General features: G+C 39.4%; 2 protein-coding genes across 6 annotated transcripts in view; one reads left to right on the forward strand and one right to left on the reverse strand.

Moving 5' to 3' along the window:
* Positions 1-11,835, forward strand: part of myo1ea (myosin IEa) — a 45,377-nt gene extending 33,542 nt beyond the window's left edge. The window contains exons 16-29 of one of the 2 annotated variants that reach the window (XM_020626053.3): positions 826-907; positions 1,144-1,250; positions 2,269-2,367; positions 3,090-3,234; positions 5,015-5,129; positions 5,221-5,390; positions 5,492-5,637; positions 6,382-6,528; positions 6,840-6,997; positions 7,207-7,296; positions 7,390-7,594; positions 8,117-8,152; positions 9,210-9,379; positions 9,857-11,835. In XM_020626053.3, coding sequence (XP_020481709.2) covers positions 826-907; positions 1,144-1,250; positions 2,269-2,367; positions 3,090-3,234; positions 5,015-5,129; positions 5,221-5,390; positions 5,492-5,637; positions 6,382-6,528; positions 6,840-6,997; positions 7,207-7,296; positions 7,390-7,594; positions 8,117-8,152; positions 9,210-9,379; positions 9,857-9,933 — 1,747 coding nt within the window. In that variant the 3' untranslated portion in view covers positions 9,934-11,835. The remainder of the gene's footprint in view (positions 1-825; positions 908-1,143; positions 1,251-2,268; positions 2,368-3,089; positions 3,235-5,014; positions 5,130-5,220; positions 5,391-5,491; positions 5,638-6,381; positions 6,529-6,839; positions 6,998-7,206; positions 7,297-7,389; positions 7,595-8,116; positions 8,153-9,209; positions 9,380-9,856) is intronic. The other variant, XM_020626060.3, reaches the window with a different exon arrangement.
* Positions 11,836-12,564: 729 nt separating this feature from the next.
* Positions 12,565-25,206, reverse strand: part of rnf111 (ring finger protein 111) — a 29,153-nt gene continuing 16,511 nt past the window's right edge. For 3 of the 4 annotated variants that reach the window (XM_029275363.2, XM_020626069.3, XM_020626074.3), the window contains 12 exons: positions 24,146-24,300; positions 22,901-23,095; positions 21,883-22,274; positions 21,063-21,315; positions 18,642-19,005; positions 18,426-18,551; positions 18,142-18,259; positions 16,891-16,971; positions 15,420-15,515; positions 15,045-15,131; positions 14,541-14,644; positions 12,565-14,112 (listed from right to left, as the gene is read on the reverse strand). In XM_029275363.2, the coding sequence (XP_029131196.1) occupies positions 13,995-14,112; positions 14,541-14,644; positions 15,045-15,131; positions 15,420-15,515; positions 16,891-16,971; positions 18,142-18,259; positions 18,426-18,551; positions 18,642-19,005; positions 21,063-21,315; positions 21,883-22,274; positions 22,901-23,095; positions 24,146-24,300 (2,089 nt within the window). In that variant the 3' untranslated portion in view covers positions 12,565-13,994. The remainder of the gene's footprint in view (positions 14,113-14,540; positions 14,645-15,044; positions 15,132-15,419; positions 15,516-16,890; positions 16,972-18,141; positions 18,260-18,425; positions 18,552-18,641; positions 19,006-21,062; positions 21,316-21,882; positions 22,275-22,900; positions 23,096-24,145; positions 24,301-25,206) is intronic. The other variant, XM_020626079.3, reaches the window with a different exon arrangement.

Below are 25,206 nucleotides of genomic sequence, written 5' to 3' on the forward strand. Positions count from 1 at the left end.
GACCGCAAAGTGGAGAAAGAATGCAAATGCATACATAGTTTGTATATCTTGGAAATTAAATTTGTTTTAAAAAACGATTTTTTCTTTACGTTATCCTTGAAATGAGTTGAATGTCTTCAGTTGAGAAAATCTGAGAAAAGGAAAACTTCACAGATATCTGCAACAGCATGAGCACATCTTAAGGTGGTGATGTTGTAGGGACAAAAACCAACATTGTTATTCTCCATGTATTTAGTCTTTTAAGATGAAGTTAAGATTCCCCAGTGGAGAAACTTATTTGCCACCTGGTCAATTCATACACACAACAAAGAATATTGACATTACAATCACAACACACAACAAGTAAATAAATAATGTCCATGTTACTGGATATTAGTGCCAATGTGTTCGATTGTTTTTTAGAGATATGAATAAATGTTTGTGTTGAAGTGACATCTACCTCCTAAAGAAAGAAGCTGTTAAATAAAAAATATGGATTCAAAAACCCTCCACCATGACCTTCAAGCACATTTTCAACTACCACCTGAGTGCTCTCATTTACAAATACTGGATAAATGAGAATGATCCTCTGAAGAAACACATACTTTTCAATGTCACTCTTCTTTTTGCTTATAATTCATGCTATACAGAAGTGACCTTCTGTAGAGTTTCTGCATGAAGAGGAGGCATTAGTTAAAAGTCCTTCTGCATTTTTCTTGTTTGTCAGCTGCACAGAGTCTGATCATCATATGAACTCTAAAACATTTTGTTTTTGTTGGTTTATAAATGAAACAAGACTTTCTATTTTCAACCTAACTAATCCCCTTCTCTTTTGTTTTCTGACAGCGCCTTCATCAGAGCACTGTTTCCAGAAAACCTCAACGCTGACAAGAAAGGTCGTCCCACAACTGCAGGCAGCAAAATAAAGGTGTGTGTGCAGAACAGTGTGAAACTGTCCCTCTTCTTTATCAGGGAAGCTCCAGGAAAAGATAGTGTGTGTTTGCTGTTCTGTGGGGGTTTTGTGTGTGTGTGTGTAGGTTTGTGTGTGTGTGTAGGGGGGGGGGGGGCAATGAATTCAGCGACTTCTTCAGTCACAGCATTTTTGTGTCTCTTTGCATCATCATATCGTCCTCTCTTAATCCGGTGTCTTACTCTTTCATTTAGAAACAAGCCAATGATCTGGTGAGCACGCTGATGAAATGTACTCCGCACTACATCCGCTGTATCAAACCAAATGAAACCAAGAAACCCAGAGACTGGGAGGAGAGCCGGTAGGTGACTAAATCGCTGGTCCCCCCTTTGGTCCTCAAGGTCTCACATGACTCTAGCCATCCAGTCCATCAAACACTTAAGACTGCTCTGAAGAGCCTCAGTTTGTATACATATTTTTATATAATTGAATGGTAAATGTCAAATGCTGAAGGTGCGGAAGAAGAGTTGTAGCTCTTTTTGATCATGCTTGCTCTGAGTCTAGGTGAGAAGCCGAATCAGCGAAAAACATTACATGACTTGGCATTTTAGCAAATATCAGTTGTAGTATTAATAAATATTAACAGATGACAAATGATAATGAATGGATCAATTCTGTTCATCTTTATCATTACAAATTACATTTAGAAACATGTCTCTTTCACTGAAAGGAGCTATTGAACTGTCATTAATAAATGATAAACACAGTCCCTGTATGCTAAGTGGTCTCACAGAACAGCTTCAAACCAGATCAATGTTCTGATCTTTTCTGCCTCCACCCTTTTTTCGTTTTGCCCTTTTTTGGTATTTTCTGAAGACACAGTCATGTGAGTTGTATTACAACAGTTCCGCCCCCCCCTCTCTTTATCCCTTTGTTTCAGTTTCCCGCTCTTTCTTCCAACCTTCGGGTATTACATGTTCAGAGTGCTGTTGTATTGTTCAGAGCCGATGACCTTCCTGTTGTGAGTCCTGTGCAGACCGGCTCATTAATTAGCAGCGGAACTTGTGTTTTCACAGGATGTCTGAGTGTACTAAGTAGTGCTTTAGGTCTTTGTTTGAGGGAAAAGTTAGCTCGACACAGCTATTTTGCATACAATGACCTGTGAGTTTACCATCCTATCTAGGCTACTGTAGACCATCAATGTAGTCCCAGCACAAAAGGACGGTTCAGTCGTCAGCATTTTTTAAAAATACATTGGGTTTTACTCCACTATAGAGATGTTGGGATTCATAATTGTTGAAGCTTTTAAGGTAAAAAAAAAAATTCAAAAGAACAGAGACACCCTAATGTTCATCATGTGCACTTTTTGCTGTCTTTAGAGTAAAGCACCAAGTGGAGTACCTGGGTCTGAAGGAGAACATAAGGGTGAGGCGTGCTGGCTACGCCTACCGCAGAGTCTTCAGGAAGTTCCTCAACAGGTAACAGGCACTGACTACACAAAAGAATTGACTATAACACAGTTAAGTCATCCATTAGTTTATGAACTACCGTCTTGATCCACATCAATACTGCTGATGCCATCTTGGTTTTTTTTTTTTTGAGTTGAGTAGGAAAGGAGCAAGGGGTTTGTAAAGGCTAAGTTATAAAAGCCAGTGTAACCAGATGTGTGTCTATCTGCTGGACTTTGGAGGATGTGTCTCTGTATCTCTGGGGTCTATTGTGCAGGAAGGACGCCACAACAAAATAGGAGTTGCTCTCACTCTGGTTCTCCTTTTATTCTGGAGCTGGAATAACAATCACAGCACACAGTCATCAGTACTATATAATGCAGCAGCAAAGGACTCACATCTTCAGCTCAGGCGGATTATTATATAACATCATGAGACATATTCATTTAGCATATTTGTAGCATAATCTGTGATTGATAAGTTGAAAAATAATATTCCTGGCCTTATGTTACCTTGCAGGAAAACCTTCCAATGAGTTCTACACAGTGAGATTTATTCATTGAATATATATACTGGTATTTGTCTGGTTAAATGACTTGAGACTTCCAGTACAGGAATTAAGTTAAGGAAGAGAAATTGCAGGAATGGTACAACAACATTAATATAAAGGTAGAATCTGTGTCATCCAAACTGACTAGACCACCCCTACTGATGTATAATACTTGATCTCTGTGAACCTCTCTGCGCCTCAGGTATGCCATCCTGACCAAAGAGTCCTGGCCAACGTGGCGAGGAGACGAGAAGCAAGGCGTTGTTCATCTCTTACGGTCTGTCAACATGGACCAGGATCAGTTCCAGCTAGGTAGCACCAAGATCTTCATCAAAGCCCCTGAGTCGGTACGTATGACAGCCCCCATGTCTTCTTCTTTTCAGTCATTGCACTTTTTAATAGCTTCTCTATCAGAAAGCCATAAAGGCAAGTTTACTGAAGAAACTTAACTACAACTCAAATCACACCTTAGTATGTCTACTGGCAGGCAAAGAGGCTTTTTGTGAATAGAGAAAAAAACCTAAACTCACCATATTTACATTAAACACCATAAAAGGGCACTCGTGTCCCAAATCTTGCTCAAATCCCTGTTGTAAGGGGAGGAGATTGAACCCGACCCTTAAACCACGTCAGCACTGAGTCAACACGGCTCTGGAACTGAAACACAAGCACAGGCTGTGGTTGCAAAGTTTGGGGGGAACATCGTAAAGGCCTGTCTTTTTCCACCATAACTCCTTTTTTTTTTTTTTTTTTTTTTTTCATGATTCCTATGAAAGCAGCACTTGTGTGAAGCCTGCACTCTCACTTATTAACACTGGTGCACATCATGCACGAACTAGCATGCACGGTGCACACACACATATGTATGTTCAGAGGTTCAAAACACACATCTCTGCTTTAATTCAGGCCTTGAATGTCTTTACTTATTCATTGCAGCCCCCCCAACACACACACACACACACACCCAACACACAGCCAACACACAGCCACAGAGTCACAGAGGTGTCATTATGAAACGCAAATATCACAGAGCAGAGCGCTGAAATGATATGCCAGGCTTCTCAAAACAAGCCTTTCTGTCTGATGAAACACTGACACCAGCTCATTAGTTGAACGATTGAAGCTTTTTTTTTTTCCCTGTTGGATGTAATAAGTAAAGTTTTTTTTAACACCAGGCCAGATGTTGGAGAAGAGTTTCTCGTTCACAGTGTTGATAGATGAGCGGTGGCTCAGTCTGTCTATTAAAGGTGTTAATATACGGAGGCACAGTGAAGACTCCATCATTGTTTTCATTGATTTTTTTTCGTTCTTTACATCATATTTAACCATTTACAATTGAAGTCAGTGCATTTAGCTTTTAAAAGCAGTACACAAGATGTAAAGATTTGTTTCACAATGTAAAGTGGTTATACCCTCTCCTTTAATAACATATATTACATTTTAGCAATAAGTAATGGATAGTGAACATTGTAGTTTCTGAATAAATGACTTTGATGTTAACAAATAATTAATACTTAAGTCTGCATAAAGCATTAACCATTGACTGTTTGAATGTTGCTTATAAAATTGTTTGATAAAGTAATAAGATATAATTGCTGAATAACTAACTGATAATCAGATCAAGGTTTGAAACTTTTTTTTCCCATATTGAGAAATGTCCTTAGATGTGTCACCTGGGATGTGACTTGTACAGTTACTCTCTCAGTCAATGATTCAGTGTGTTTTTCCTCCTCACAGTGTTTGCGGGTGACGTTGATTTGTTGTGTTTCAGTGTTGTCTGTGGTTTGTTGCGAGTTGTGTTCCAGCAGTGGGCAGGATGTTTAGTCTGGAGGGACAGGGCAGAGTGTGATTGCATGTCTATAGGCCAGTCACATGATTGGTAAGGAGGGTGCTGGTCTGTTGGCGCAGAGTCAGCTCCTCGGGCAGGAAGTAAAATAACCATATAATGAGAAAGTACATTTTTAATGTGCATTTATAGGTGTGCTTGAAGTCATTGTAAAAGACATAATAAATATCATCAAGTACATGACATACTTACCAGTGTTCATGTAAATCTAAGACCGTTTTAGTATAGTTGGTTTGTGCTCTGAAGAATGGCAGTAACTTACTTTGTGTTTTTTCTCACAGCTCTTTCTGCTGGAAGAAACCAGGGAGCGAAAGTTTGACGGCTACGCAAGGACCATCCAAAAAGCCTGGAGAAAATACATGGCTCGCAAGAAGTATGTCCAGATGAGGGAAGAAGGTGAGTGAAGGAGCAATTTACAGCTTTTTCTGTTTTCCCCTTTTGCCTCTGTCTCCATCTCTCTCTAAATCTTTTTACGTGGTCTGTGTAGCTTCTGACCTGCTGTTAAACCGTAAGGAGAGGCGGCGACACAGCCTCAACAGAAACTTTGTAGGGGACTACCTGGGGATGGATGACCGGCCGGAGCTCCGACAGTTCCTGGCCAAGAGAGAGAAAATTGACTTCGCAGACAAAGTCACAAAATATGACCGCCGCTTCAAGGTCCGTACCCTTCAGTCGACCGGCTGTTTCTGTTGCTTTAACAACTGACAAAAGCATGAACATGATTAACATCCTTCTGTTTCTTTCTCTGCTCTGTGTAGGGGATTAAGAGGGACTTGATCCTGACACCGAAGTCTGTGTACCTGATTGGAAGAGAAAAGTTGAAGGAGGGGCCGCAGAAAGGCCAGGTGACAGAGGTGCTGAAGAGGAGGATCGATGTGGAGAAGATCTTAGCAATTTCTCTAAGGTACAACGTAGTTACACACTAGTCAAACTGGGACACACTAGGCTGCCTCATTTTAGTTATCTTAACATCTGTATCACATATTCCGTTCATCTCCCTGACTTCTCGGACGCTCGGCATAAAAAGTATAGACATTGCACTGCACAAAGTCATGAGTCTACATCAAAGCTACAGTCTGTTTTCCTAATCACACAAGTTCCAGTGTTCTTATAAATGTAACAAAAGGAGAACATGTGGAGTATATTACACCCACCTTTGATATATTTGTCTGTGTGTCTGCCCCTTTGTGTGTGTGTGTGCAGGTTTCAGGAATGTGATTGAAATAATACACAACCTAAAAACTCACATGAACAGAGAAAAGACAAGAATAAAGGCAGTGAGAGACCTGTGTGGCCTTGATTGTCGTTAGGCACAATGTGTAACTTGTTTTAAAGGTAGAAATCACAGAACTGTTGGTGTGAGCATGTGGCTTTTGAGTCAGTGGGGTTTTATGGACCAGGTGTTTCAATGAGCGAAAGCAGGAGTTGTAAAAAGCTCATCAGAGAAAAAGCTCCACTCCTCTGGGGGGGGGGGGGGGACAAAGTATCCTTCATTGGGTTACGGGTACAAGCTGTCTCCCCCTCTTCAGATGTGAGACCCGCTCTGTTTCTATGCAAATGTGAAAGATGAGTCTAACTCTCCATCTTGACCTCCATCAGAGGCATTTCAAATGAGCATCTCAATAACAGCTACCTTTGTGTTTTTCAGCACAATGCAAGACGACTTCATGATCCTGCACGAGCAGGAGTACGACAGCCTGCTGGACTGTGTCTTTAAGACAGAGTTCATCAGCCTACTGTCCCGCAGGTTTGAGGAGAAAACCCAGAGGAAGCTACCACTCAAGTTTAGTAACACGTAAGTCAACACACGAATCAATACTAATCGACCACAGTCAAAAATGTCAATTGTAGTTGTTGGGAAGTTGTTTGGTGTATGTCTTCACACCTCCAAAATGTGACTGCTTCTTCGTGATGTCTGAAATATACTTAAAGATGGTGTAAAAAAAAAATTTGCAAAAAAAAAATGTTTCATTAAATCAGAAGTCTGAGCCTACTTATAAGGAAGTTAATGTAATCAAATGAAGGTTCTCGTGAAGTCACAAGACTATAAAAGATAATGTTCCTTTAGCTTGAGCATCATAAATATGTTATTGCTTTGTTTGTCAGACTGGAGATGAAGTTGAAGAAGGAGAACTGGGGCTTCTTGAGCGGTGGCGGCTCCCGGCAGGTAGTGTTTGTCCAGGGTCAGGGAGAAATGCCCATACTGAAACCTTCCAGCAAATCTCTGCAGGTCAGCGTTGGCCCTGGGCTTCCCAAGAACACACGTGAGTACTAACAGAGTTTAAAGTACAGAAACGGGATTTGAAGCCCTATGACTTTAAAGATAAAGATTTTACAGCATTTGGTGTTAGTGGCACTTTTATTTTCAGTTTCAGCCCCTTCCTGTTTGATTCTTTCAGCTGAAGTACTATTCCCTCCTAATCTTCATGTTGTGATATTTTTTTAACCTGTTGGCTTGTTTTCTGTAAATCAGGTCCCACCAAGAAGACTTTTTCTCAGGTTCGCTCCAACATGTCCAGAACTCACCAGAACATCCCCTCCCGGGCTGCACCAGGACCTCCAGGTCAGTGTTCAGACATAATTGTTTTTTTCTTACATCTATTTTTGTTCATAAAACACAGCAAGAGCCATTTTATTCTTATTTTTCCTATTACAGTTGCCCACCAAAATGGAGGTCTTAAGAACAGCAACCACTTAGCCAATCGAAAGAACTCGCAGAATCACAGCCAGAGGCCTCCCTCAGCCAGCAACGGGACACACCCGATCCTGCCGAGCAACATCAACCAGGTGAAGGAGCGAGGCGGCAGCCGGCCACAGCCGAACCTGGACTGTCTGAAAGTCCCTGAACAAGGCGCTGCAGGGTGAGAAACACAAACACTAAACAAAATACATAAAACACGCTGTGTGTGCAGAAGTTAACAAAATAACTCACACACCGAGATAACAGAGGAAGACTTGAACTTCACATCTTAAGTTCAAAGATAAATAATTGGAGTTTGTTTCATCGCCCCCAATGATTGTTGCTTTATTTCGTTTTTACCCGACCCTTTTTAATTTACATTCAAGATCATTTGAAAACATTTCAGTATTATGTTTGCCTGATCATTTTAATGTTTTTAAATGTGAATATCTTTATAGTTCACACTTGAAGCCCTTTTAAGATACTTAAACCATACATTACAATGTAATGTAATTTTATTTGGTATATCTTTTTATTCCAATTTGTGTATAAATCAACAGTGTAGTTACCACATAACCTCTGAATGTGACCTCATCTAAGGCATATTAATGATCATTTTCCCACAGTTACCATAGACACACACTGATATACACACTTGTGTCTCTGTAATTTGCCATAATTTGGATAATTTATTCTTTTGTAGTAACGGAGACAGACGGCCAACTTCAAACGGAGGAATGTGAGTTAGAGTGTTTGTAGTGTTTTTGGTGGTGGTTCATTGGTAGAAAAGCTTGGAGCAGATGAACAAATAGACGCTTCTTTTCTTACACATCAGTTCTTTTTTTTTTTTGTTCAAACTCACATAAGAAGCAAAATCTAGACCACAACTAACATTTCACTTTCTGCTGCTGCTCCTCTGTTACGATTCATCTTGATCAAATGGATCTTTTATTTCTGCAATGAAAGATTCATGAAAGAGTTTTTTGTAATGAGAGAATCCCTTCTGTGCAGCTCCTCGGACGGCTAATCAGGGATCTCTTCTAATACAGAAGAGATGGCAGACGTATAAAATAAATAAAGATACTTTAAACTTTGGGTAACTTTTCCACTATTCACCTCTGAACTATTTGATCCTCAGTTAGTTTGGCCGTTGGGTAAAGTGTTCAACTCTCAAGTCTTTTGTATAACATTTGGTATATGTTCAAACTAATTTGGAAGAGAAAATACTTCACATTATTCAGGATTTTCCAATTATATGAATACAGTCTGAAAAGAGAGTAAAACACTGATATAATAAAGGAACCACTGACTCTGGATCAACACTATTCTCTAAACTCTGTAGTCTGTTTTGTGAAAGATCAAGTGTGCCCTCAATTGCCATCTTGTGGCTGAAATATGAACAGCAGTATTTTGCCACACAATCCTTAGTTTGCAAACAAGTTATTTCTTTATTGTTCAGTAAACTGACACATATCTATTCAGGAGGATTTAAGCTACAGTCAGCTGAGAAAAAAACACTTTTGTGTTTTTATTTTCATGATTTGACAGGTGTGTAAAAACTAAGACATTAAGTTTGAATCAAAACGTTTTTAATAACAAGATGGTAATTATGTATGCACACTTATTCTGATGTACTTTGTTAAAGTGTAGTAAAACGCCTCACTTAAAAACAGTTTCTTCTGACTTATTTTACAGCCTCTGCAGCAAAGAGAACTGTAGTGAAAAGGCGTTGTAGCTAATACTGCAGATATTTACAGTCGTGCTGTTTCCCTCTTCTTTTGATCTGAATGTCTCAGGGCCCACAGACCATCAGCCACCAGACCTCCGCCGGGAGGAGGACGACCCAAACCTGCACCAAAACCCAAACCCCAGGTGCCCCAGTGCAAAGCTCTGTATGCCTATGACGCTCAGGACACGGACGAGCTCAGCTTCAATGCTAATGACGTTATCGATGTCATCAAAGAGGGTAAGGCAAGACAGGATGAAGTGTTGATCCTTGGAGACTTGGTGACATAGACTAGAAAATAACCAGTTAATGCAAGAAAAGTAGGAAAGCAAGGGATGCTTCTAGTAAATAGATAATCATGATTTTTGCCTGTTTACAAAGACTACAGTCCTCAGTGCAGCTGCACTGGGTTTGACTCCAACATTGGCCCCTTGTGCTGTGATTTTGAATTTCTATATAATTTTTAAAATGATGTGGCATTGTAGGATTTGTTTTTAGTACGTTGATGTTCTTTCTTTGTTTAACCTTTTAATTTAGTGTTTGTATTCCTTTATTCCTATTATAACTTTGAAACATATAAATACAGAACAAAATCAATATGTTTATTACTTTCACCAAAAATATAAATATTAAATAAAAGAGAAGGTAAGGAAGCATTAAAGTGACTTATAATCTAATCTTAATCACAATGTGATTATTGTCTTGTCTTTGGTTTAGATTCATCCGGGTGGTGGTCAGGACGACTACGGGGAAAGCAGGGACTCTTCCCAAACAACTACGTCACAAAGATCTAAAAGCTGCCAGGTCACAGATCCAGAAGGAGGAGAGGGAGAGCCGGCTGTGTACCCTGCTGACCCTCTCAGAGGACTAGACAGAGCTCAGGGGCGGAGAGAGAGGTGCTGTGAGATTTCTCAAGGAGAGAAACTCACACTTTCTCTTATCGCCGCCTTTTTAGTAAATGAATGTAACTCTCTGCCACGCCACAAGACCGTCAGGCTTGAGACAAGGCTCTTCTTCAAAGACAAGAAGACTGTTTGACCCCGGGGTCTGTCCCTCTGAGTACTGAACAAAACTATTTATTGTATTTATAGCTTTTCTCCTTACTGTCTTTTTTTATTTTACCTTACTGAGGATTTTTGAGCTCAAACATTTTGAAGCGCTGGAAATGAAATATGCTTAATATTTGGGACCAGGCTGTGATTTTTACTCTTAGTGCGTCATTTTTTTAAGATGAAAGTTTGATATTTATTTTGGTGTAACATCTTACAGGGGACAGACTTTCAGTAAATCACCCCACTGTGATTTCATAGTCATTTTAAGTACCAAAGCAATACCAATTTGAATCAGCCTGTTCCACATATTAAAAAAAAATTCATGAATATGAATCAGCTGGAAGTTAGCTTTTTTGTTTGTCCTGTTTTCTATTTCTTCAGTATATTTTCTACACAGAGAAGAGGCCATGTATACTGTAACCTGAGCAGGCTGTCTGTGGTGTATTAGCACTTTATTGGTACAGGTACTACCTTGGACACAGACACCATCACTCATTCATGCCACAGCCAGTAAGGTGCGTCTATGAAGGACAGGTTGCCAAGCCAGCAATACCCAGAGTTACTGAGGAGAATGATTTGTTTACATGAAATTATAAAACAGGCATTTTTTTAGATTTGATTCTGTATATGTGTTCATATTTAGGAGTATGCCTGTAGTTGCTTACAGTTTAAATTAAGTGTTTTGTATTTTTTTTTTCTTCTGTACAAGGATGTTTCTATTTTTCTCTGCTTACGTTCCTCACAGGGCTGTATTATTTCCACTTCGGCTTCACATACATAATGATGCTTCTCACAGACGAGGGGGGTGAATTGATTTCTGTTTTGTCAAGTGCAAAAGTTGTTGTTTGGTTAAAGATATTTGTTGACTTTTTTTTTGATGGAACTGCAAAGGTTTCCTTTTGCTTCTGCACGACTGTTTCTGCACATCTTTTGCACTGCTGTTGCATTACTTACACATTCCTTTGTCATTTATGAAAGAAAAACAAATCCACATTATTCTCTATTCAGTAAAAACAGCTGGGACTTCTGTCAAGAAATCTTCTAAAAAATAGTTCAAGCTTGGATGCTTGACAACATCCTTGTGCAATACAACCCAGTGGATTTTAATAAAGCATGTAAGATGATGTATTTAACTGCTTTTATTTTGTTTTATTATCAGAAAACCTATTCAATAAACCATGATCAATGCCATGTTTTTGTGTATTGCAATAAACTGTAGACATGCCAGAAATTAACCATCAGAAATGCAGTTTAGGATTTTATGAATACTGAGACTAGAAATTGAATCAGGCAACTCAAACAGACCAAATCCCTCTTGAATAATCCCCGTTTTAAAAATGTTGTCAAGCCACTGCAAAACATATTCACTATTTGCCATTTGATTGTACTTCTATTATGTTTAAGATGTCTTAAAACATGAAGTTCTGGGTGTATATAAATCTTTTAGACTCAAGACAAAGGAGTTTTCCTTTTAATGAACTTCCTCCACTTTGTTCAGGACATTACTGAAAGTACTACTTATTAGTGGTAATTATCCTTTTTTGGCCTAAATGGTCTAAGTTAAGACAGTGAGTCGGTGTAAATATATATTTCAACAGTAATTATACAATGAAATCTCCAGTTTATTAAAAAATAAAGAAAACATTGCCATTGTCATATTTATGAGAACCATTCACATCAGGGTTTCTGAGTTCATCCTGACACTACTTGCATGAAAATCAATCATTTGTGCTCCACCTAGCATTTTGTGGTAGTTTATGCCCGCCTGTGTCTGTAAGAAGTACTGCACTTGATCTGGTATACTGACTCAGCTGCTTTAAACTTCAGTGTAAGGGTTCATTAAGCCCTCAGTAAGGCTTACTATCCACAGTACATATAATAAACACTATATTATATTTTAATTGTGTATCTCTTTGAACACTGGCCTAGTTGACCCAGATGTTTCCATTACATTTATTATTCTCAGATCTGGCCAAATCTTATTTCCCATTTCAACAGATGAAATGGAAAATAATGAAATTGAAAACTAAGTTTACCTTTACCTGCATATCTGGATATTTTTGTTCCGCCAAGTATTTAGCATTTATATATGAAGCCCTGCTCCAAACGTACAGGTACAGGGGACTTCAATTGAGTAATCTTAAAAATACAACTCAGGGGAAGTAATGAAGTCAGTCTTATGGAAGTATGTTTATGTTAACCTTTTTTTTTTCTATCCGATGGGCAGCACCTGATGGGTAATGTGTCTGATCTCTAGATGCGTTTGTTTTTTTTTACAAATTGGACTCGCACCTTAGAACTCGTAAAGCATAAGGTAGTATTATTGAATCCTCAAACATTTGTTTTCAATGACAACACCATGAAAAGACTCAATCAAGAGTTATCCAAGTTTATTAATATTATTTTTTAAAACTAATATAAATCCCACAGAATATGATCCTGGTGTAAATCAATGAATGCATGGATACCTGCTTTAAGTACTGCATTTAAACACTCCATTCAAAATATATTTTTTTAAATTATTTTTTTAATGTTCATCAGAGTGGAAATACATGGCCTCAGTGCACTCTCATATTCACTACTACTCTCCTACCCTTTTCTCTCTTGTGCAAGACTACGCGAGTGAGTTAGTCAACAGTATTAGTGTTCTTCTTTCTCGCAGCAGCCACAGTGCTTGCTGCTGCTCCACTACAGAGAGACAAAGGGGAGGATGGATAAAAATGGTTCAAAGTGTGAGAACAAACAGTAAATATTTATCCAAAGTTGAGCTGTGTATTTCCCTCTGCACAGACACAAGCAAGCACACAGGAAATCAAAAGTAAATGCCATTGCCTGAATCAAACTGAAAATAATAATCCCAGGTCACAGGCTCATGTTGGATTTGTCAAACACGTTTAGACCTGAAGTCATCTTACAGAAACCTATTGAACTATCACAGGCCCGTCTTTAACAGAAGCAAGAGAAGATTCACAGCAGATTCAACAATCTCTCAGTTTAAAAAGAACAGTCGAGAGAGGGAGGAGACATTCTTTTGTTTTTTGTTCTCTAAAATACATCAGACGGTGTTCCTAGTCAAATGAAGGTGCTGGAGGAGGGTGTTTTCTTAGCAAAGCATGTGCATATTCTGGGAGTGAGGTGAACATCAGAGTTTTATTTCCACTCTAGAAAATACTGGGTGTGCACTTATACAGCAGCCGATCTGTTAACATATTCCCCTAGTTAGGAATGTTTTGATTTATTAAAAAAAAAAAAAAAAAAAAAAAAAAAAAACATCTTTCACTAACAATCCACATCTTCTAAACATAAACTAATCAATACAATGATTGGTAAAATGAATCCTGCAATGTTTGTTTTTTTTACTGGAGGCTGACATTCTATTCTAGTAAAGCAAGGCATTAGGTTTACAGAAATGCATCTTTACTAGAGCAGCTATCCTCACCTGCAAGTTGTTAGGCCGTGTTGAGCCCACGTTATATGTGCAAAGAAATGCATTGCAAGGAGACATGCAGAGAAACAAAACAAAAATGACACTTGAGGAAACAATCGAAGCTACATAAAAGCTTTATAAATACAATAAAATCTTATACCCTTAATGGAGAATTCTAGCTGTTGTAGTAATAAGTGATAGCTGGCACTCTAGGCTCGATGCTTTTTTGTCAGATGTTTTTTTTTTTTCTCGTAGTAGAGCTGCGCAGGTAATTCATGCCATCTTTGGTTGACTGCAGTACTGAAGAAAAAAAAATGTAAATGATCATAAAATAAATTCTTTCAACAAAAGGGGTGTTTAAAAAAAAAAAACAGCATCAACTCTCAGCAGACAACTGCGCCTCAATGTCCACTCTGCAAATGGGGCACTTCTTATTGGTGAGGAGCCACTGATCAACACACAGCTGATGGAAGAGGTGCATACATGGAAGGCGCCTGGTGGGGGGAAAATGAGAGGCAGAGAAAAATAAATATTAAAACAAGGTTTGGAAAAAGCTTTAAATCACATGGTGTATTAAAATCACTTTATTATCAGCCTGAACTTGAACATGACGAGCCTCTCTTTTATTATCAGCAGCTTTTACTAAGCTCTACCCGCGTTTCTGTTATTGGTCTGTCGCCATCATTCACAGCGCTCAAACCAACACGGGTTAGGAAATCATGGAGAAGTGCCAAAAGCAGCTCCATGAGGCTGCTCATTTTAAGGTACTCTGGGGTTTTTCTACCTATTAGTGTACCTTTGGGGGGGAGAAACGTATATAAATATATATACGTCTGAAAGCATAATTGGGGACTTTAAAGTGGGAGCAGAATGCAGCAGAAACACCCAGGGGGCTGGGGGTGTTAGTGGGGGGGGCATTTACCTGACGTCCTCCCCCTCCTCCAGTATTGACAGACAGATGGTGCATTTTTCCTCTGTGTCTTCATCTGCACCCTCATCTTCTTCTTGCTTACCATGCAGCTTTCTCTGTTTGGGGAGAAACATTTGGAGACATGAGGTTTGATCAGTGAAGCCTCAGAAGACTAATTAAAATACTTTAATAATTCTATGAATCCACATAAAACTGCTCAACTACCACACTGCGTTTACAATACTAACACATTAACATTTGTATAAGATATAAGTTAACTATAAGAACAAACAGTGAAACAGAAAAAATAGATTCTTTTGGGGACAGAGAGAATGGTCATTTTGTCCTGAAAACAGAAAAACTTTCTATCTGTTGTCTCTATGCTAAACAAATCACATTTATCCAAATCAAAGTTATTTTAAGCCGAATCCCCTGGCCCCCCAAGAATAAAACTAACATCTACTGTACAAGTGAGCAGAGACATGTTTCCAAATTGATTTGTTCATTATTTCTCACCGATTCTGGGGTTGCGTGCATATTTTTCCCAATAGATGCCCAAGCTTCAGGGGTTAACTGTTGGTCAATGTCTCTCTCCAACACCTTCTGTATTGGGTGGCAGGGTGTTAGATTTCTTATTTAGATACATTTGGAAAACTCTAAGGAAACTTTTCCCCAACAATGTCGTCACAGCTTCAACCTTTGGTAAAACACACTACAGAATTTTTCTAAATGTTGGCAGAACATCAGACGTTTGAAATGAGCACAAAAGACCACTGCGCACTCTGTCCCAGAATAAACTGTAACAGGCATGCACTACTTTTAACAGTATATACAAAATCTAATGAACAGCATATTCAAACTGCGCACACACACACACTCAGAAATCCTCACCTTTTTGTACTTGTGTGGATAAGTGCACCTCTCTATGGTTCCCTGAGAGGCTCCTCGGTTCACAGTCCCCAGTCGTTCCTCTAAATGCAGCAGGTCCTGGAGGGAAGCAGAATAACCAAACCACAATGAAAAGGACAGACACATTTTGGGAGGACATGAGGCAGCTAAACTGTAAAGATGGTTTCTGTGCTGGGGGTAAAACTTGAGCTTTTCACGCAGTATTCTCCAACCAATACTTTGCCAGAGAGAGTTTAACTTGTTTACCAAAAATGTATCTGATTACATAACACTAATGTCTGTTCTATGTTAAGACTCTGTCAAAGCTGTGTGCATGTTTGTGTGGACAAAAATCCTGAAACAGCAAAATCAATATTAACTGCAAAATGTGTAACTCCCTCTATTCAGTATAGATGGTTAAAGAGGCAGCTTTATCATCTTTACAATAGCATAGTATCCCATGTTCTGTTTTAGAGCCCGACCGATAAATCAACCAGCCGATAATATCGGGAAAGTTGGCAGAGACACAGACCTGCTAGCTTGCGAGTCTCGCTGCCCGACTCCGCTGGTCACTCTTTAACTTTAATAGAGGACTCTTTCAATCAAAAAAGCACTCCACAAGGTTTATTTACAGAACAATATACCACTGTTTTCTGTAAATGCATGATTATGACCTCGTGAGGGCGAAAAGATGTGGAAAAAGTCACGCAGCCAGCCTGGTCTGTGTCGCCGTCTTTCCCAGCACAGCGTGCAACCAGCTTTCAATCCACAATGAATGGGGATGTTTTTTTTAATCGCATCAGGTTGCAGTTAGTGGCTGCTGCACCCGCTGTAATGACGGCGCGTGTTTAAGTATTTTAAACTGGTATATTGGTCGCACCGGTGTATAAGACGCAGCCAACTTTTAAGACGAAAAAATAGGTATTAAAAGTGCGTCTTATAAACCGGATTTTACTGTATTAGCTTTTACGTCGCAGATATGCACCCATATTACTAGATTTATTCACCAGTCAAATAGCATTTAGTTTAGCAGCTTTTTCACCAGCAGAGTGTGCTATAATGATTACAACAGGCATTATCAGCCTTCAGACAACAAGCAGTGATGCATGTATATGCACAGTTGAGTGACCATCTTGTCTTCGTTATACTGTATATCTTTTCTACAAGTGTTTTATTACTGCATTTGAGGGATCAACACAATAAATGTGTATATTTATATCTATCTATCTCTCTCTCTCTCTCTCTACAGATTTCCTAGATCTAAGAAAGATATCGACAGATAAATCAAAATCGGATTTTTTTCTCTCCACAATATCAATATCGCACCCAGATATCCCATATCTGTCGAGTCCTGGTCTGTTTGAGATACTAATATCGGTCAACTGTAAAAACATATCCTCATTCCTTTGGTAAGAAACAGGGATCTGTTGATGAGTCAAGCTGTTGTAATCATAATATTGATGACTCTTCTCACCTCATAGGTTCTTCCAAAACCAGTCATTCTTGATGAGATGTACCGAATGTGCGGGTAGGTCACTTCAGATATGCCAGTGTGCTGTGAAGGACCAAAGAAAAAGAACCTATTACATTTTGTTTTTTAAATTGATTTCAAAACAATCTTTTATTTTCTTAATATTATCATGTTTCCTTTAGTCTTTTTATGGATTCTTTAACTGCTGTAAAAAGTAGATGATATAGTGGACAGTGGATCCCCCTAATGAGAGATCAATGAAGTTATCTCAATTTCAGCATGTCTCTCTCAGTACATGACAGCATTGAATCCTTCAAGGCTCCAGTAACATTTTTGTTAAACTGTAAAAGCTTCTGATGATGGTCAATAATATTGCTGTTCTTATTAAAGTCATTGGACTGTAAGCACTGCTGTATTATCTTATGATTTGGTTGATTATTTCCACATCCAGAAGTTAAGAAGCAAATCTACTTTCATACAGTACATTCACTCTTTTAGAGTCGTGATTTGACCTCCTGATGAGTGGAAGTGCAAGATTAAAGCTTGTTTATCTTTTTTCAGGATTTTCCCAAAACCATTTATTTCAGAGTCAGCAATGAAACTGAACAAAATCTATCATCTTATGGGCCTGACAGCACCGTTGGATAGATTTACTGACATTTTGTTGTTGTTCTTAGAAACCCCTTTGGAAACTTTAAGGACATTTAAATGTTTTATTTATTTCAAAAAGAAATACTCTGAATGTGTTTACATGGTAAATATCATGAAGGTTATTGATGTCAACAACTTCAAACTAATGAACTCTGGCAAGGGCGTTGATTAAATTTCCCTAGCATATTCTTTGGTTCTACTTCTCTAACCTCTTATTCTGAGCATGCATGTTGTAATACTGTGGATATGCTTCAAACATTTGGAATACAAACTGGCTTTAAATGATGCAAGGAGAGCTGAATGCAAAAAAACACTTCATGTTTGGGTGTTTGAAGGGGAAAAAAAGTACAACATCAGGAAACTGTCATCATATTTTTGCAGGATCGTCTCCATGCCTGTAGATTTGTTGAGAGAGTACTTGAAATGCATCATTTGCTACTATTAATCACTAATGCATTATTCATACTATCCACCAAACCATCCTTGAAATAACTGCTGTTCTAAAAAAGGAGCCAAAACCATTAATCTAAGCCAGATTTGATAAAAAAGTGATTCTTTCTCATTTATGCTAATGTATGCATGTGCACTGAGGGCTGCTCTTACCATGAAGGGGATGGGGAAGTGGTGCAGTCTGGGGGGAGGATGGTAGTGGGGTAGGTGGGAGTGCAGGTGCCCTGAAGGGAACGGTGCCACAGTCACCCCCGCCTCAATGCCAAGCTCCCTGTAGGTAAAGAAAAAGCAGTTGATCAGTCCTCATGAAATCAAACACGTCCTGTATTCTATCTGATCCGAGTTGCATTTAAAGGTGGAATACTTGGCTAACATTAAACTGGGGTTAAATTGTTTTAATCAGCTGTCTGGGGAGGGTCCCTAACTCTGATACTGACCATGCTGTCCTCTGCTCAGGCTGGCGAGGGTGGGAAGACATAGTTTGAGGCACATGAATGTGGTGTCCATGGCCATAGTTCGGGTGCATTCTGTGGGGGTGCGGAGGCGGACGCTCATGTGCTCGTCTACAGGAAAGAAGAAAACAACAAGCTTTAAAATGTATATAAATACTCAGGGTGAGGAGAAAACATGATCTGTGTGAGAGCAATACTCACGTAGGGTGCTGCATCATCCTGCGCCTCTGGACCTCCATCCTCTGCAGCATCTCGTGTTGGTGGAGCCTCTGCACGGAGGCCCCCAGCGCAGGTATATGGTGAGGCAAGGTCTGATGGTCCGCGGGCAGGTGCTGGGCCAGCGGGGCACTTGAACTAGAGAGGTGGTGGGTAGACAAGGGAGGGGGAGGGGCAGGGGGCACGCCGTGGCCAGTAGGGTGGGATGACAGTGGTGGATGGAAGGTGACTGTGTGGGGGATGACATAATCACCCTGAGGAGGAGGTTGGGGTGTAAGTTGGGGGTTCCCATGGGAGTGAGGGCAGGCAGAGGAGGGCTGATGATGCAGCGAGCGTGCTAGAGGGCCATCTTGGTGTGAGAAAAAAAAAAGAATAGAAAAAAATTAAGTCAGTACGTTCTAAAACTATAGGCTGCAAATACCAATAATTTCCATTGAAGCGTTGAAAATTGAAGGCATACATCTTTTACCCCAAGAGTCACATTTATATTTTCACATTTTTTGAAACTTGTCAGCCAGTACAACAAAATGGCTCAGTGATGTGTGTGCAATCATTTTTAATCCCAAGATCCCTTCTGTTGTTGTTGGTTTTGAGGTTGTTTTTTTTTACTGTAATAAACCAACAATATGGCACAAGTGATAAAACGAAGGTTACAAAGGTATCCACAGTTCCATAAACCCTGGATGACTGCCAGACTTCTCAATTACTTGGAATCTGTGAGACGCGAGAAGACTTTGTGGGAATGGGCGCTATAATGACAATGGTAGGTATACCTGTCCGGGGGTCAAAGGTCACACGTCACTTTGTTGATGTAAGTACTCGACCTGCGTTGCTTAAGACGGACATATTCAGTGCGTAGAACTTCCTCTGGCAGTCAGGAATGGTGAAATGGAACTGTACCAGGATTTAGCTGCACAGGCTAATACTTGCTGATAGGATGAGTTTGCTTTTTTATGACGGCAACTTCATGGGATTAGTTAATACAAACATAGAGCACAAGCATAATTATCCTTTAAGGTTTTTTTAACAGTTACAATGTGTGTAAAATAAGGGTATCATTTATATTTTATGCCAGCACACAAACATCTCGACTATTCATCTAACAAATTATTCTTCATAACATTTTTTGTTGTTTTTGACAAACCCTTCTGTTATTATTACAACTGATGTGTTTCTTGTTAAATGATATGAATATGAATATGACCTCTGTCACTACTATTAAGTCATCCCTGTAATAAATATGAAGCCGTTTTGTCGTCTTCTTGGTGAAGACTTCCTTGCTTCTTGTGCAAATAGCAGTTAAATGAGGAGGTGAGCATAGGCACCAGCATCAACTACCTCTCTTACCACAATCCCACCAGGGAGCCTCGTCACACTGCTTCACTATCTGTACTGCGCTATTCAGAGTAAAAAGGCCAATTAACTACTCCTGCCTGGTACAGTTCCCACAGCACTTGGCACATTAACCACCAGGCTTGGTTTAATTACTTTTATCATTAGGTTTTAGGAATGCAGCTGTCTGCCAATTTGCACAAGTGCTATGGCACTGGAAATGAGAAAATGTATAAAATGCAGTAGCTGTCACTTGAAATGAACCAAAATAGAATAGCTTCACATATCTGCCCTGTAAACCCCGAGCACTGTGTTTGAGAGAGGAATCAGTGATTTCATTTGTATGCCCCTTACTTTAATAACTTTTTGTTGACTTGTCTATTTAAGAGAAAAATCATCAGAACACCATCCAGGTACCTGTCTGCTCAGATTGAGATCTTATTTTGCAGCACACCTACACCTTTCATTGGCTCGATTCCCTCGATATCATTTTTTTTGTAGTTCAGATCTATCTTCAATGTAATTTTTTTTTGGGTGGGGAGAAATTGTAAATGCTGATTGAAATAAACTACTACTACTCATAGGCAGACATCTTTGTTTTGGCTAGACACAAGTGTGGGGTTTAATCTTTAATGAAACTAACATCATGGTGTTGGCCCTATGAAATGTAAGCTATAGTACAAGTTAGATATCATGTCCCCTTGTGGGTTAACATCTGCACTCTGGCAGCCTGCCAGCTGCTGGCAATCGAACATGGACACAGACACACCCTTCCACTTGGCCAAGAAGAAAAAATATGAATTTGATATTTCCCCAAAAAACGTTTTCATCCTTTTAATTACCAAAAACTTGGCTTCACAAAGGGATGACAAAAATGTATTTTAGTTTGGTTCCAAATTCTATCTTTCTCTCTAGCTTTGAATCCCCACAAAAGAATCTGCAAAAGCTTTGTGTATTATTTTAAGTGTCAACCACAACCACTGTACATACAGTCATTCTGATTGCAAATCATGGAGGAATTCTACTAGTGTTGAATGTCTGGTTTCCTGTGATGAATGAGGGTGGTGTACTCACAGGAGGGGTGCATGTAATGTCTGCAGGGTTGGGGTTGTGTTTGCGGCTGGGGTTGAGCCACCATGGACGAGCTGAACGAGTCCACCACAGCTGGCTGACTGGGCCCTGGGGTGGCCTGGGAAACATAAGTAGGAGGCCGTGACGTGGAGCCTGGGCAGCATGGGTCAAAGGCTGAGTTGCTGCCATGGAAACTAGCCCCACTGTTTCCAGTAGAACGAATACTGCTGTTGCTCAGGTCCACTGGCAGAGTTTGCTGTGGTAGGAAGGTGGAGTTGATATTGAAAAAAGGACAAACCACTCCTGTTAAATACTAAATGAGTCTTCCTTTGAGAGCCTTGTTTCTCAGGTGTACAATAAAGTCAAATACAGTTTATTAGAGTTAATCACAATTTATACACAATTCAAACAATAAACCTAGTCCAAGGACTTCTTTGCACTGTTTTTCAAGTTTTCTCTCTTGCTTAAAGAGTATATTTAGAGGAAGAGGAATGTTTGTTTTCTCTCAAGACAGAGAGCTCATCTTGATTAGAGACAAGTGTTGGACAATGACCTACATATGTAATGTGTGGGTGATGTATAGTAAACCCTTTACAAAGCAGAGGAGCAATATAGCTCAGTTTAAGTCGTTGCAATACCTCAGTCCAATAATTTTCTTACAACAGTACTGAAATTAGCTCTTGTAATAAAGCTTCTTTAACTCTTAGGACACAACTACAAAGAACATGATGTCAAAGGACATCCTTTTATAACCGACAGAGCAGTTATTTAAAAACAGCTGTTTAACTGCACTGTGTTGGTAAAGAAAGCAGCATGGGCATACCTGGTCATGGTAGTGGCCTGCGTTGCTACTACTGTTGTTCGTGCTGCTGCTGACTACAGCGCAGGGGGCGGGCAAAGCAGTCGGTCGCTCCACGGGGCAGCTCGGCTCTTGGAAGGGCAGGGTGCCGGGGGGCTGTGGTGCTGGGTGATGAACATGGTGGATGAAGTGGTGAGCGCTGCTGTGGCTATGGCTGTGAGCATGGCTGTGCTGAGTGCCACCGGTCTGCTGAGACGACGACGCCTGCAGGCAGCTCGAATGGGAGTGGCTGAGGGACACGTGACCAGGGGAAGGACCCCCACATGGGGAGTGCTGCTGACAGCAGGACGGTAGCCTGGGCATGGCCGTGCCTGTGTTGTCACCAGCTGTGCCTGACAAACCCTGTCTGCTGTCATCTGATGGGAAAAGGAAATGTGATTGGAAAAAATAAAGGTCAATAATAATAAAAAGTAATGAAAGTGCCCTACGGCGACTTCATGATATTTTTTAATACCATGGTGACTACTGAATTAAACATTGTACACTGAACGTATCAACATTATACTGTATGTGTGATATCAGCACCTGACAGACAGTATTCTGAGACCAAAGCTGTCTCCAAGCAAAGAAGTTGAAAAGTATTAAAACCGGATTAAGAACATAACTAACACCTTCAAACTGCTAAAATCAAAACATGTCAGACATGTAATGATGCTAAACAAACACGTTTTAATGCTAATGGAGATTCAATGTGATTCAAAGTTTCTTGGAGGAGGTTCTTGACATTGTTTGTCTTTCCATATAAATGAGGAGCCATTGTTTGCCAGATTTGTGCATTCTGGATATTTATCCAAGAAAATTATATCACTTAAGAGATTGACTGTTCAGACGCGCTCTCATTTCATGCAATCTGAGAAATAAATAGCTATAGGGTAGAAACATGTGAACATACCAAGCATATAATATATTAAATATTTGCAAAACAACATTTAAAAACCTAAATAAATATATTGTTTAAAAATAAATAAAACAAAAGTCTTACCCTCTGTGGCTGTGCGAGAAGAACCACTTGGCCTCTGTGCGTGCATACTTTCAGGTATAGAGCCTGGGCAGCTAGAGGAAGGGCCTGGGGCATCATTGAGCTCTGAGGTAGAGGCATGATGGGAAGATGATGATGATGACGACCTAACTGTTTGAGGGTGAATGCTGCCAGAGGTCGTTGGCACAACTGAGAGATCTGTTGAGAAAAAAAAAGTCAGGGAATCTATTAGAGAAAAGGTAGATAAGTGACAACTGTTTTTATTTACTCTTTACATCATTTACATATGTTTATTTATATATTTTTGTAAATTCATTTATAAATTGATCAAGACTTGTGCAGTTTTAGAACATATAGATATATACCAGTTTTTACTTGAAGATTAAAATGCATGACTTTTACGAGTCATGTGACCACACTAAATCCAGCTCAAATAAAGTTGACAGTCTCTCTCTCTGGAAAGACAGATCTTTGATTGAACTGCAGCGGGTATGTACTTATTAGCATACCAGTTTGTGAGATCCACCTGCTTTTCATACTCAAATTAATTTCCCCATATTTTCCCTTAGAAAGGAAAATGGTCTTATACACAGTTCTAGACAATTTATGGGTATAGTAACAAAATGTCACTGTTAATAATTGAACACTGCTTGTGACTGATTGTAATAATTGTTTATGATTAAAAGAAATGCTTGTGGTGTTACTGTGTCTTTATGTCACTGATTAATGTCCAAACAGAAACACTTCATTCTTATCACTTAGTGGTTAATAGATGCCCATTCAAGTTCAAATACACTATATAGTAAAAAACATTATTATTAAACTAGTTGATTCAAAAATACAAATGTGCTTTGTTGTCAGGACATTTTTTTTATTTTTATCTAACTGCTAAAATCATTTTTAACTAGCTTTCTAATGTCTGTGTGTTTGATACACCAAACTTTGCATCGTCTTGAAAGGGGATCTACTGAAGATTCAGCAGTAAGGTGAAAAGAAGAAAGCTCCACGTCAATGTGAAGCATCAGAGACAAAGTTTCTAAGCTGACACCCCGTAGTGGGAAAATTGTATTCATCCAACTGTATATATTAGGAGCGAGTATCAAACTTAACTTAAATAAAACATTTCATCCTAAAAAATCTGAGAACAGGGATAACAGATTGATAAAAAATATGATATCAACAGATTCCACCTGAGAAATGGCAGACAGCCTGAAAAGTTTGAACTGTGTTCCTAATGTTTGGTCTCACCATCTTCATCCACAGTGAGGTCCACCACCTCCCCAGCATTCTGACGCAGCGGTTGGATGACGGTGGAGAGTCTGTGACGTCCTCGTGTCTCCTGCAGACGATTTTGGGAGCAACTACTGGCCCAAATCCTCCCAAGACCTCCTACTGAGCGTGACCTGTAGACATAGAGACATTAAAGAAAAACTATTAAAGCCAACTCGAGTACAGATTGCCTATCTCGCCAGGAACATTCTCACAACTCAGTGAAGCATTTGCTTTGCTAAAGCCAGACTCTTTATCTCATTTCCAGGAGAACTGATGTTGTGACAAAAGGCAGCTGGTGCAAACATAGCCAGAAAGCAACTGTCTACAGTTCATCTGAGATCTGGACTTACTTCTTCATGTTCACACTTTTTACTGTAGTCTTTAGCAAAACTCTTAACAAAAACAGCAACCCCCCCCCCCCCCCCCCCCCAAAAAAAAAAAAAACAGCATTGACGTAAGTCCTAGCCCTGAAAAACTATATATGACCCATCTTGTTTTTTTTTACTATTATTCCAGGGTCCAAGCTCTGGCACACTCAAGTTTACAATTCTGCCTTCATAATCTCAACAAATCATTTTTGTTTATGACAGGCATAAAATGCTCATGATAAAAGCTTTTGGAGATTGATTTTTTGCAAGAGAGTAGGCTGGGGTGATAATTAAAGTAGATCTGGATGACACTGGAAAAATAGATATTGTGAAATCTTTTCTTTCTGCGATATATACTGCAATCAGAAAAAATACCGGAACTTTTCTAAATAAATGCAGTGAGGTTATGGAGGCTATTAAGATTTGTATCATGCAGTCATAGTTTCATTATTCAATACCAAAGTGAAAGTCTATTTTAATCCTAGGCCTTCATAATATGACTAATAAAATCTGATTAACATTGCTCAATATTGGGATGAGGCTATGAAGTGTGATAAATGTACCGTATTAGCTATAGCTATTTGCAAAACAGAAAAAAAACAAAACAAGAATTTTGCGATAAACCCAGACTTTTGCAATTTGTTTATTGTGAAGGCTCATGTGATTTAT

This window comes from Labrus bergylta, chromosome 3, assembly GCF_963930695.1.
Source record: "Labrus bergylta chromosome 3, fLabBer1.1, whole genome shotgun sequence".
NCBI classification, from domain to species: Eukaryota; Metazoa; Chordata; class Actinopteri; order Labriformes; family Labridae; genus Labrus; species Labrus bergylta.